The following is a 14,073-nucleotide window of genomic DNA, read 5'->3' on the forward strand; positions in this document are numbered from 1 at the left end:
AGCGAAATTTTTATCACTATGGTGCAATCTCTACTCACTGCAACCTCTGCCTCCCAGGTTCAAGCAATTCTCCCGCCTGTCTCCCGAGTAGCTGGGATTACAGGCGTCCACCACCACACCTGGTTTATTTTGGTATTTTTAGTACAGAAGAGGTTTTCCATGTTGGCCAGGCTGGTCTTGAATTCCTGACTCAGGTGATCCACCCACCTCGGCTGCCCAAAGTGCTGAGATTACAAGTGTGAGCCACCACACCCATTTGATCATCACACTTTTTAAAGTGTGCAAAAGGGTCCCAAGACCAAAAAGTCTGACAAGTGCTGCTTTGGATGAGTTATGGGTGCTCTTATCTATGACCAGCCTGCATACCTCCCCCGTGACACAACTCACCTTCCTCAAGGATGTCACCAAGCTAGGTTCCTTTATGGGTCCTCTCTATCCTACATCTGTCTAAATTCATGCTAAAACACCATCATTTTTTCATGACTAGTACAACTGTCACCATGGCAGAAGAGACAGATAATGTCTTCATAATCTTGTGAAAACACTTTTGACTTGGAGCACTGACTGGCAGAGCCTCTGGGACTGTTCTTGAGGGCTCCATGATCCACCACGCTTCGCTGCTCTGGCTTTCAAAACTATATAAGACAGCAACTCTAGGCACAAATTTTGTGCCTTCACACTTTGTAGGATTAGAATGAAGGCAGTAAACTTAGCCAAAAAAGCTAAGGACCTACAGACAATCTTAGATTTACAGTCATAATTCTCCTAGAAGCTATGTGATTATGGGGAAGTCAAATTATTTCCTCGTGTTTCAGTTTTCATAGCTATAAAATGAATAACACCACCCATTTCAGAGAAATTTCCAGATTATTAAGAAGCTTCTCTAAGTATGGTATCGTGCTACACAAATGCTTCTAATTTTTTATCTCAAACATCTTGTGATTACAGTAACCAAAGATGATAATAAAACCTAGTAAAGATGTTGACAGCATAAGAGACGGTAAAATTTAAGTTGAAGAAAGAGTGAACCAGAGAAAATGTGCCATTAGGGTTTTCGAATGAACTGCAAAATAATACTGCACAGGACTGCAAGTAGAATCTAAGTGTACATACCGCTATTTGACATTTGAAAGAGATTGTTCTTTTCAAACTTCTTGAAAACACTTCCTTTAATTTCAACAAACTGAAACAGTAAACAGAAATACCATCTTTATCATTATAACAGTTTAAAAACTGGACTTGTTACCTGTAAAACTTCCAGGAGAATAACATATAGAACAAAGAATTTTATCCCACCCAGAGTATTGCAGCTGAAATGCCCGTATAACTTCAAAAATATAAAATAAATCTTATACTTACATTATTAGACATCATGATAGTAAGCAAAGACTTGTTGTGTGAGTTAAAAGCTACATTAAGAGTTGTTGCTTGAACCATTATAAGAATCGCATGCAAAACTAATTGAAGGTCAAGGAAAAACTTAAATTTGCCTTCATATTATTTCTGATAAACTATAATATTTTGAAAGTGAATAACAGAGAAAGAAAATGATGTTTTCTAAATAATCTTACATAAGTATTTTATTATCTTAATAATTTCCCTATTAGCTATAGTTGATATAAACTTGACAGGATATGTGCAATCCACATGAAACAAACCAAAGTAGAAAGTACCTCTATGCATTCATTTATTTAGACCATGAATCCTTTGGAACAGGGTTGTTTTGTTCTTTCTCTATCTCTGGCACTTTGCACAGTGCTCAGGAAATAGGTCCTCAAAAAAGTTTGTTAAGTAAATGGAATAAATTATGGTAGGTACTGAAAAAAGAGACTTAGAAATATACATTCTGAATTAAGATAATATGCATTCTAAAAAAGAAAGCACAAAATAAAAGTCTGGAAGTGATTTTCTTCCCTACTTCTTTGGAAAATGTAGAATGTAAGGCAGTAAGAAATATCTGATAATTAAAATGTCACTCTTACAGAGACAGGAATTTAAGGCCATAAGAAATATCTGATAATTAAGATTCTTCTTCATATGCCATTTTGAAGATATCCGTAAACTGCAGAATTCTATTTATATTACATACAGCATAGTTAATTTATATCTAAGAGTGGTAACTGCTTTACTCCATTAACACTGGAACAAGTTTTTACCCTCACAGGCATCTTCCCACTTGGTTCTTTAACTTTCCAAGTACTAACCCAATAAATCTTTCAAATGTCACTCTTTTACAGGCAGGAAAAAAAAATGTGGCACATTCTCATGAATGAGTCCTGACTTCACATGGAACTTAAGAGCAGAAATGTGTGTATAAATATGTATGAGTACACACAAACATGTACACTGCTTATATAGTAAAGCATTTACTCTCTAATAGAAAAGCTTTAAGCCAGGGATGAATACACAAACACACAAAACCAGCAAAACTCCTCCCAACCAATTTCACATTTTACTTTTGGATAAATTCTATGCATTTTAAGCCCAAGGTTATAAAAAAGAATTCCCAGATTTAAAGATAACTTCAAGAAAAAATCTAGTAAGTATGAAAAAGTTATATAGATCTATGTAAATGTAAGGCATGTATAAAAATATACTGCTTTTTTATTATAAAATTCTGCCTTATAATCAGTTACAATGAAAATAGAACTGTTTTCCAGCAGTTCAAAGAGTAATGCATACATGAGGCTCCTTAAATTAATTACAATTATTATGACAACCAATTTATCAAAAGAATGCAGATGTTTCACATTAATCTTCAGGATAAACACATTATCTATCTATAAATCTATGAAATGGCTAGCCGAATAAAATAAGGTAGACTATGCATTAACTGTTGGAATTTCCAGCAAGTCTATAAGGATACAGACATAGAGAACAGCCATGAAAAAGTGAGGAATCACCCCAATGTGGGCTCTTTTTCTTTCTTTAGGCTCTGTTGCTGTCCAATAGAGAGCATCTAATATATCTTGTCCAAATGATGAAAAAAGACGATCAGCTACCTAAAAAAAAAAAATATATATATATATATATAGGTAAGATGTTTCTTAATATTCCATTTAAATACATAACTAAAATTGAGATACAGCTCAAATCCTAGTTGAAGGTAACCTAAAGAAGAGTGAAATGTTTTAAATCCTAGTTGAAGGTAACCTAAAGAAGAGTGAGGATCTTTGTTTCCTATTCATTCACATTTCTTTTTTTTTTTTTTAAACAGAGTCTTGCTCTGTTGTCAGGCGCCAGGCTGGAGTGCAGTGACACGATCTTGGCTCACTGCAACCTCTGCCTCCTGGGTTCAAGCAATTCTCCTGCCTCAGCCTCCCGAGTAGCTGGGACTACAGGCACATGCCACCATGCCCAGCTAGTTTTTGTATTTTTAGTAGAGACGGGGTTTCACCATGTTGGCAGGATAGTCTCGATCTCTTGACCTTGTGATCCACCCGCCTTGGCCTCCCAAAGTGCTGGGATTACAGGCGTGAGCCACTGTGCCCGGCCACATTTCTTTATTCTTTAACAAACAGTAAGTGCTCAAATAGAATTTGAATTAGAATGTCTACTTAGCTAATAAAGTAATTAGCTTTATTACTACTTAGTAATAAAGGAAGTCTTAAATAGTGGCAAAAATAGGGGTGGGCAAAAATAAAAGGAATCAAAATCGTGGTGCCTCTGGTTTTAGCACTTTGAATTCAAACTCAGGATTCAAACTTAGGACAAATATATCATTTGACCTACTCATGTCTAATATTTGTAAACAATGGTAACTGTATTTTTTTGAAGTTTATTATATGGAATAAAACATGCAGATTTACTTCCTAACCACATTTTCAGGTTTCAATCTTCTTGAATACAGTATAACAAGTAAAAAGTGAAACATAAAAGAGAGAAAAGGAGGGGATGACATTCAGGATTCAGTCTGAATGCCACATTCTACAGAGGCCTTTCCCAGACCATCCAATCTCTTGTGGCTTCTATGGTCTCTACTGCCTTAGTCTGTTCTTTTTCATTATATGATTTATCATTTTTTAATATCTCCTTGTTTATTGCCTAGCTCTCATCTGTAGAATATAAGCTCCATGAGAATAGCCTGGTTCACCTGTGAGTCTTCAGGGTCTAAGATGCTTGGCATGCAGGAAGTGTCTACTAAAGATCTGCCGAATGAATAACAGCTACCATTTAGGGAGCTCCTAGCATAGGCCTGATATTGTGCTAAATCCTTTCTATGTGGCGTCTATTTAATCCTCATAATCTCCTCATATCTCCACTTTACAGATAAGGAAATGAGGATCAGAGATATTTAGCAACAATAACTGTCCCGGATAACCAGGTAATAAAGGAAGGAGCTAGGATTTGGTCAGAATGGTTTGCCTCTAGACTACAGCCTGGACTCCTATCCACTATGTTTAAGCCACATCATCAATTACAGTCTACAGTGTGAATATGTATATACATCATTTTAATCAGTAATTCACAGATCCTGCTTCTTGGCCTACTTTTCTAGTGACAATAATAATACTAGCTTGACAGGGCTTTGTAAGACGGGGCAGGGAGAAGCCCTCGTACTCTCCAATCTCCTAAGACGGAAAGCCTACGAAGGAGAGACTAGTAGGACAGCGGTGCAAAGAGCAAGGCAGAAAGCAGAGGGAAACAGGGAATGAGGCCTAGAGTCTTTCTATGAGAAGGAAGGGAGAACAAGATGAGCTATTCTGTTTCAGAAGAGCTTTGTCCCCATCCACCCCTAGGCAACCTACTTGGTCGGGCAAAGCAAGTGTATGAGCAGCGAGCCTAGAATCAGGAAGCTGGATTTAAAACATCTTCGTCTTTAATTTAGGAGATACTCAGACGGCTAGAACTCTGTGGCTTCTGTGAAGAGACGGGGAGCCCTTGTCTACCACAGCAATGCAGCTTCAGAGTAGACAGGCCAGCAGCCCCCACCCCATCTGTCCTCTCACTAGGAGAAATCTCTTCATGCCTAATTAAAAAGATAAATAGACCTTATTTGTATCCTTCCCAAAATAAAATAGAAAAATGCAATTTGGAATTTCTTTCTTTTTTTAAAGATGAAGTCTCACTCTTGTTACTGAGGCTAGAGTGCAGTGGGGCAATTTTGGCTCACTATAATCTCCTCCTTCAGGATTCATGCGATTCTCCTGCCTCATCCTCCTGAGTAGCTGGGATTACAGGCACACACAAACACCAGGCTAATTTTTGTATTTTTGGTAGAGATGGGATTTCACCATATTGGTCAGTCTAGTCTCGAACTCCTGACCTCAGGTGATCTGACTGCCTCAGCCTTCCAAAGTGCTGGGATTACAGGGGTAAGCCACCATGCCTGGCTTGCAATTTGAATTTCAAAATTTATTATATAACTTAGGGTATCTTACTATTTAAAAAAACTTATGAATATTTGGCTTATAAAGCAAAGCATTTTTTTTTTTTTGGTAAAGTGAATGTATATCAGCTCAACTTATTTTCTGTATAAATGCAGATTTTCATAGGCTGAATGCTTTAAAGAGAGACATATTGTACTAAAAATATTAAGTACTCACAAAAATTGGGAACTTAGGCTTGTCTGCTCTATGTAAAGATTTCAAAGCAATTTAAAATGTGTATTTGTTATAGCAACCATATACATAATCAGAACATTTTACTTCACAATCTTTAAAGTTCTAGCATGGGTTTCTAATGAATTTATGAAACTAATTTCCTAGCACTTGACAATTTGCATACTCAAGGGTTACTGTTTTTAAAATGTCTGGGCAGCAAGAATGTTTCCAACCTACATGAGGACACGCCATGCCTGTGGGCTTGCCAACTGAGGTGTACTCTGGACCGGCAGCATGAGCCCTACCTCCTTAGAAATGTGGATTCTCCAGATCCAGCTCAGATGTCCTAAATCAGAATCCATGTTTAACAACAGCCCCCAAGTGATGGTAGCACAGTAAAGGCCAGAAGCGCTGTAACTAGAGTTGGTAGAGCATTCTTGACTCTCAGGTACCTTTAGAATTGGAAGACTTGAAGATGAGTGCCCTGGTCAGGCCAGTGCAGGGTAAGTGAGGTCCTTACCTCTAGCATGTTGTAGATGATGTAGAGCTTGATGACAGACTGCCCCCTTATCAGGTGGTACATCATGGAGTAGTCAACATAGTGCATCATAAAATAGCAGATTACCAAAATGACACCCTTCAAAATGTCACACACCTGGGCAGGCTGAAGCAAACGCCTGTCCCTGAAACATACAAGAAGTAATAAAAGTATAAGTTTTACTTTGTATGTTCTCACAAAAACAATAATCTTTATTGGATATACACTGGCATACAAAGGTAAAAATGAGAATTATGTTGATATTTTAAAAACTTCAAACAAGGGAAGTTAAACTAAATAACTACTCAACAATGTAAACTTTTCTGTCCAAGTACAGAATATAAAGATTTTAAGTGAGAAGTTGGCAATCTTAACAAATGAACATGGAGGGCAGATATCTACCAATAGGGTACTTTTGAGCAACAGATTTCTACTGTTACGGCAGAAGCCTTTAACCTAATCATTAATCCCTGCATGTGGCCTGCTGGATCAACCCTTTTCACACAATGTTACATTCTATGCATACTGCTCTGCAGCTTGTACTTTATTTAATAGCATAATATTCCATATAAGTTTATCAGGAGCTTCCTTTTTATGAGCAGTGTTCCACTATGTGGATGAACCACAGTTTATTTAACGTACCTCTAACAGATTTCTAGTCTTTTGCAATTATAAGCCACAACGCAATATACATGCCATGTCTCATATATGAAAGTATATCTGTAGGACAAACTCCTGAAATTGGAATTTCAAGGTTATATTCATTTGAAATTTTGATAGAAACAGCTGAGCTGCCCTCTGCACAGGGTACAGTTTATAACTCAACTAGCAATGTCATGACAAAGCCTGTAGCCCAGGGCATTGATACAATGTTTGATCAACTTTTGGATCTTTGCCAGTCTCATTGGTGAAAAATGGTACACAGTGTAGATTCAACATTAATTTCTATCATTAGGAAACTAAACATCTTTCCACATATTTAACAGTTATTTACATTTCAGGTGAACACACCCTTCCTATCTTTTTTGTACTGGTTTATAGGACAGTTTTTGTATTACACGTTAGTCCCCTGTGACTTCAGTTGAAATATTTTTTTCATAACTAATATGAGCAGAAGAATCACTCCTTACTTCTGAGGTTAGAGTATAAGGAGCTAAACCTAAATTGTGAAAGGAACCATCTTAACAAGATAGTGCAAAAAATACATTAGAAAAAAAGAAATTTAAGATTTAAAATTCATGTGACAAGAATGGGAAAGATATGTTCTCTCTGCCTGTCATAGGCTGATTCCTCAGGACAGAAAATGCTGTCTCTTGTTTTGGCAGCTTTTACGCATAGTGCAATCTATACAACAGCCTGAGTATTTTCTTTAGGAGCTGTAGAATCTCTTCACTTCTACCAGTTGTGACAATGTTCTAAGCAACAATACTGGGTGGGCTCATTTTCTAATTGGCCACTGGCCGTCTGAGCCACCTATGTATTTGATATTCCTTGGCTACATATTCTCCAGAGTTCTTTCCTAATGCTTTTCCTCCAGTGATCTTTGCAGAGTTTAACAAGGAATTTGTAAGTCTTCCAAACTGTGACCTGAGACATTACTTTATAAGGTCACAATGATGCCATACCAATTCTGTGAGCAGTTGTTACAGAGCCTCAATCTTGTTTTCTACAATGTGCACTGTACGGTGTTTTCAGCTAGATATGAATTTGGCTGATCTGTTTACAAACAGAATCTAAGATATTGCAGAAGTTCTGAAAACAGGCAAATTCTGTGAAGACTGTTGAGAGAGGGCTAAAGGTGGCTGGAAATATATTGGACTAGACCAATGAGCCTAAATGAGAGGGAGGTCAGAATTTGTCTAAGTCTGATCACACGACTTTAGATGGGTATGAAAAGACAAGTAAAATTATTCTTAGCAGTTGAAGTTAGGGCTTTGGGAAAAATTGCATCAAGGACAAAGTTCATCGATCTCTATCATTATTTCTCTTTCACCATGACTTTCTTTTATCCAGTGCTGTTCCTCTCTCTCCCACAGGAGAGACCTTTTTCTCCCCAGGGAAGAAAGAATACCCTTCATCTGCTAACTCCCAACCAACCAGCCGACAGCACAGATCTCTGCAAAGGGCTACTTGAACATCAAGGTAATTTCCTGCCCCCATTTCTATAAGACTGAAGATGGAAGACCTATTATATCTGCCAGGAATTGGATCTTGGTCACTAAAACGTATTTCTCATTCAAACACTGAGAAGAGGAGATATTTTAAACACTTCTGAGCTCCTGGCCTTGGTGTGACTATCTCTACTTGGGTGGCAGGAAACAATTGGTGAGCCATGAGCCACCAGCCCCCACTCAGAAGTGTGGCACAGCTCAGCATATAATCAAAGTCACACATCACCAATCGTCATGAGCTTTTGTGTTTAAAAACTGTACGTTATGTTTATGAATTAAATAAAATGATAGGAACGAAAAGTAGGGTGGTATTAATTTATATTAATTACCAAAATTAATTTTGATAACTAATTAAAATAGAAAACTATATTTAGAACTTTTGGTACTAGATGGCATCTATTTAGTTGAGTGATCTCAGTCAACACAATTTTATTTAAGAAACAAAGGCTTTTAAGTATATATCCAAATGTGTTTCTTTACATACATATTTCAAACCAAAGAACAATGTGTTAGTATGTCAACGAAGGAATAGTATATTTAGTACAAGCCATAGTTAGAAATTAGATCTATCAAACATTAGAAAGTTATATCCCAAAATAATATAATACAACAATTTTTGAACCAAGCTGATAAGTTAACAAAGAAAAGTTGTATAAACACCTAATGCTACAATTCAGTTACTATGTGGCAGTTCTAGACACTCCACAAATATTCCTTTTAGTGTTCACAATAATGCCATTTGATCATCTCAGTTTTACAAATGAGCCAAGGGACAGTCAAGAACATGCCTGTGGTTGTACAGACTAAGTCCCCACATGGTGCAGCAGGGATGGAAACCTGGCAATCTGGCTCCAGAAGGCATGCTCTTCAGAATCATCTGCATTCTAGACTTTTTAAAACAGAACTTCTAAACTTACAGGAATCAAAATCTCAGAACCTATTATCTTTCCATAAAATTTAATACTGCATAATTTATCACTGTACTGTGATCTCTTCTGAAAAAAATGCTTCATGAAAAAACAAATGTATCTATCATTTGGTCTTTATTTCTAAATATGAATGCAAAACACACACACACACACACACACACACACACACACAACCCCCCCACAAAAACCAGACTATATATGCATATGATATACACATAGTGAATTCACTGCTTTCTGTGCACCCCCTGCTCTGGTGAAAATGTTCCATTGCTAACATCATATTTGGTTGCTGCAGGGATGACTGTGATTTTCAAAACTAAGGAATATTATTCAAATAAATAATACAAGCAGCAGAATCTTTAAAAAACAAGGTCTTGTCTTCATATAAATGTCCTTGTTAATAAAAAAGAAAAACTGCCAAAGAAAAAATTGTTTCTAAAGTGGCATCTTAAAAGACAGCTGCATGTGTACCACAGCCTCTTACCAAGAGAAGACCTAACCTCATAAATAAGTTTACCTGGTTAAAACAACTTGAACCAATCAGCGTATTTGTTCCTCCCCTGCCAGGATATTTTTAGATGACCATCTGATAAGCACTTCAACCTACCTAAGAAGCTTATCCAAGGTCCTGCCATTCAACCCTGAATTGGCTTTTGAAAAATATTTTCATGCTAAAGTTCTTATAAATGGCTAAGTGGTGGTTACTGGCAATTCATCTTGCAAATGATGAAAATCCCACATGAAAGCATAAACAAGCGAAACATACTGTTGGGCAAAGTGAAAAACCCACTAACCTAATTTGCAGGTTTGGGTGTATGTTATCACACAAGTCATATTACATCAAATATTTAACAGAACTTAAACATTTTTCAAAATAATACATCTAACAGAATTATTTTAAAATTTTCTAGGAAAACCACCCTTAGAGAAACCAAATTCTCTACATTTCTAAATTTTATTTTTTATTCATACAAATATTTCCATTTCCATTGTATTTTTAGCAACTGTACAATTTTATATTGTACAATTTAACAATTAGAGTATCTCTAGTTGTTTTGAAGGGCTCACAGGTTTATAGAAACTGAATTATATAGCATAGAAAGACGATCAAGGGTGAGCTTTTTCTCCTACTCTTTAGTGGAAGATAATATGCTAACTATGGCTAACGTAAAATCTGGTAGTGGACAGAAAGATCAAGAAGGAAGACAAGGCACCAAAAATGAGCAAGAAAAATGGGAAAATCCCTGCATAGTTACTTCAAATCAGTGTTGAAACATGCCAGAGTATTAGCATGAGTCATTTCATTGCAAAATACATAGACTAGATCTCTCATTCTCTCACTCAATATTTTCAGCCATTTGTGGTATAACTGAAAGAGTGAAGAAACACAAGCACTGATAAAATAAAAATGTAAAATACTTACTACGGTTTTATTTTTGAAAGTGAGGTCCTTTTATAATTTTAAAGTAAACTGGAATAAAGTAGTGAAATCAAGATGTTTTCCTGAATTAGAAAATTAAGTATTTTCGATCTTAAGTTTGACTGACATGTAACAAAAAATAAATACCTAACATAAACAGAATGATTAAAACTATTTCTTAAACTTTAATTTCAAACTATACTAGAAAATAAATGTTTTTTGTTTACTATTTGTAGTAAAGCAAAATAAAACCTGCTTATATGGAAGGAATTAAGCTCAGCCAATTTCTGTGGCATTGGGGATGAGGTATTTGCTAAGTCTAAGTTAAAATGGGTAAAGATCATTTTTGAGCGGACTTTCACGTTAGGTGAAATCGCAGTCAAATCCTTCACAAAGAAATGTGGACAAAGCTTTAAGATCAAGTAAAGATGCTATTTTAAAAAGGATAAGGCTCCACATTTTCTTCAATATGTTTCTATCCCCTAATGGCTATGTCTGCCTATCCTGTTTACTTTTGCATTTAATTAATGTCAATTTGGCCAAGAGTATAGAAGGAAAAATCAGGGTTTACTCACCACAAGGAGTCCCTGTGCCACCACATTCCATTCTATAAAGGAAGTGAAAGTGCTCCTTCCTTCGGTCTGATTTACAAGAGAGAAAGAAAGAGAGAAGGTTGTAATGTTGCTACGCTACTTAGAGCTCCATGGTGAGGAAACGGGACAACAAAGACTTTCCAATAATAACAAATATATTGCTCTCAACAAATAAGCCACATAGATCAGCCCTGGTAAAAGGAAGTAAAAGGCAATTTGTTTCCCCACAGAAAATTACCAAGAGCTCTCCCTACATGTGCTATAGTGGTGGCATCAATCACTTAGGCCAAAACCAAGGCTTAATTTTGTTTAAAAAGAGAAAAATCTATTATAACATATAGGTGAAGTTAATTTTGGGTAGAACTATTTCAAAAGAGGTAAGGCATATGCAGGAAACTCAAAGGTTAAAAAACTCCCAATCATTTAAAATTCTTAATTCTGGGAGACAGGAGGTCTCTCATGGGATAAACTCTCAAAAGAAAATCATACTGTTGCCTCTTAAATAAGAAAAATAAAATCCTGTGAAGACTCACATGAGAGTTATGCCTAAAGCTGGGGCAAGGGGTCAGAACATTTGCTCACACATATTTTACTTGCTCTAATAGTAAACAACAAAAACCAAAAAACACTCCGGCATTTATTACTTAAGCCTGTTGAACTCACTAATCACTTTCTAAAATGTTTCAGTAAATTTTTTTCAACAATAACTCAGTTCTTGGTACCCAACTATATCATTTTTCTCTATAATCTTTAACTTGTAACTCACGTGACTAAGAATTCTAAAGCACAAAATAGTCTCAAATTTTAGAATAGAGGGTTCACAAAAATGCCAGGTAAATCAAACTTATATAATAGACTATTTTTCATTTAATTCTACAAGTAAATTTGATAAAATGATGTTTGGTACCCCTAACACAATATAGAACAGTCTACTTTTCTAAAAAACAAAATTCTATCATTCTTCCAAGGAACAGATACTTCATATAATAAATCAAAACTTAGTTCTGTTTTACATGTCATGAATCATTAAAAAGATTATCCTAGTTCAAGAAGTTTCTCAAATGATTTCTAAAATGACACTACTCTTACCTGGGAAAGAAGGAAGATATACATAAATGAATCTGCTTTTAAAGAATTTAGATGTATTTTCTATTTTTTTTTTAAGTCCACAACAAAACATTTTGGGGCAAAGATTTTTCAAGATTGTTAATTCATCAGAAACAATTTCAAGAAGTATTCTTGAGATCACTGAGAACAGACATAAACTTTTAGGGAGGCAGTGCATCCTTGGCAAACAACACACACAAATATGACTCCAGATAATTATCCTGCCAACATCTCATAATGAACAGTGCTTTATAACAGGGTCAAAACCAGCAAAACATCCTGCTGGATGAACGAGCATGATGAAGGCTGAGTTTACTTAAGGCACTATAGAACCACCCTTGTTCTCAGCCTTAGTGAAGGGACAGGGTCTTTATTTACTTAAGTCAAAAACCATGGTAAGTTTGCAGAAGATCTAGAAATAGGTTAAAATAGTAAGCTATGGAGCAGGGAATATGGGGGCCTATCTGTAAAAGCCTCTCACAAATGCTGTACAAGAAGTAAATCTGTAAACAGATGAGGTGAGAACGCTGATCTCAAATGTAAAAAGAAGGCAATAATATTACCTTGTTATTCATGTAACATTGAACCGAACAATTCTAGAGACTGCAAAGAGTTACTGTTTTCATGTCAGCATGGTGATTAATTTGACAAACAGACTGTTTCCTCCCTTTTGTGAAAACAATTTCAAAGAACAAAGAAACTAGGAAGGCAGTAAGTTTTTTATGGAAAGAAGATTGAAATACAGGAGAGTGAAAAAAGGAACTATTACTTAACATATTGCAATCAACTTCTTTGCCAGTCTATTTCATTTCTTCTTATTCCTTTGAAAAAAATAAAGTCAGACTGAAGGAAAGAGCACTTTTTGCTTGCTGAAAAGGATGGATCATGACATCACTACAGGCAAGACAAATCAAATAATCTTTAATAGAAGTAGAAAACATTGGAAGAAAAGCTATAAGAAGGCAGAATCTGGCTATTTCTAAATAATCATTTGGTAAATCTAAAAAATATTTTTATATTCCTAAATTATTTGAAAGGTCTTAGACTTAAAATTAGCAATAGCTTTAATACAACTTTGATCTTATCAAATATTTCAACTTTTGTGACTTTAAAAATAATGCTCAAAGAGATATTTTCTAAATTGCTCAAAGAAAATAAAATTGCAACCTATATTACTATAAGCACAAATTACTCAATTTTTAACAAAGCATGCTTAAGGCACAAAGACATTAAGGCAGTATTTCATATTCTGTGTAACTTGGCCTATCCTCAAAGCATTTAAAATTGTTGAAACTCTGTTTCATTTAAACTTTAAATGAAAATTTAAGTTTCGTTTAAACTCCTACCATTTAAAATTGCTGAAACTGTTATATAATTTTAACTGCATTCCATGTTTTTATACATATAAGTATTAGTGATAGCATGAAATTAATTTTTCAGTTAATCCAAAGCAGAAATAGTAAGAACTGTTTGCAGAGGAAATCCTCAATGGAGTCTTAAATAGTATAACAGGCTGCCCTCTAGTGTCATTTTAGCTATAAAACTTTGAAAATAGAAAACATCTTATTTTCAAATACTACTCAAACTAATTAAGATTCAAAGTATTTCAAACTAATGTAAGAAAGCAATCATCTTATATGCTACAAAAAAATCTTAAAATATCTGAAAAAGGTTGGAGCTAGGGATCATTAACCATTCATAAAAGTAAATAACGGCAGAGAATTTAAGATTTCCCAGCTCCCTGCAACATCTTTTAGTTTCCAGAACAAACA

The 14,073-nt window shown here is 35.4% G+C and overlaps 1 protein-coding gene across 2 annotated transcripts in view; it reads right to left on the minus strand.

Moving 5' to 3' along the window:
- Window positions 1-14,073, minus strand: part of TAPT1 (transmembrane anterior posterior transformation 1) — a 69,596-nt gene that overhangs the window by 24,085 nt on the left and 31,438 nt on the right. Inside the window, exons 4-7 of one of the 2 annotated variants that reach the window (XM_017498746.2) lie at window positions 6,064-6,226; window positions 2,867-3,002; window positions 1,360-1,457; window positions 1,114-1,183 (exon numbers count right to left, since the gene is read on the minus strand). In XM_017498746.2, coding sequence (XP_017354235.1) covers window positions 1,114-1,183; window positions 1,360-1,457; window positions 2,867-3,002; window positions 6,064-6,226 — 467 coding nt within the window. The remainder of the gene's footprint in view (window positions 1-1,113; window positions 1,184-1,359; window positions 1,458-2,866; window positions 3,003-6,063; window positions 6,227-14,073) is intronic. The other variant, XM_037727952.1, reaches the window with a different exon arrangement.

This window comes from Cebus imitator, unplaced genomic scaffold, assembly GCF_001604975.1.
Source record: "Cebus imitator isolate Cc_AM_T3 unplaced genomic scaffold, Cebus_imitator-1.0 Scaffold249, whole genome shotgun sequence".
Classification (NCBI taxonomy): domain Eukaryota; kingdom Metazoa; phylum Chordata; class Mammalia; order Primates; family Cebidae; genus Cebus; species Cebus imitator.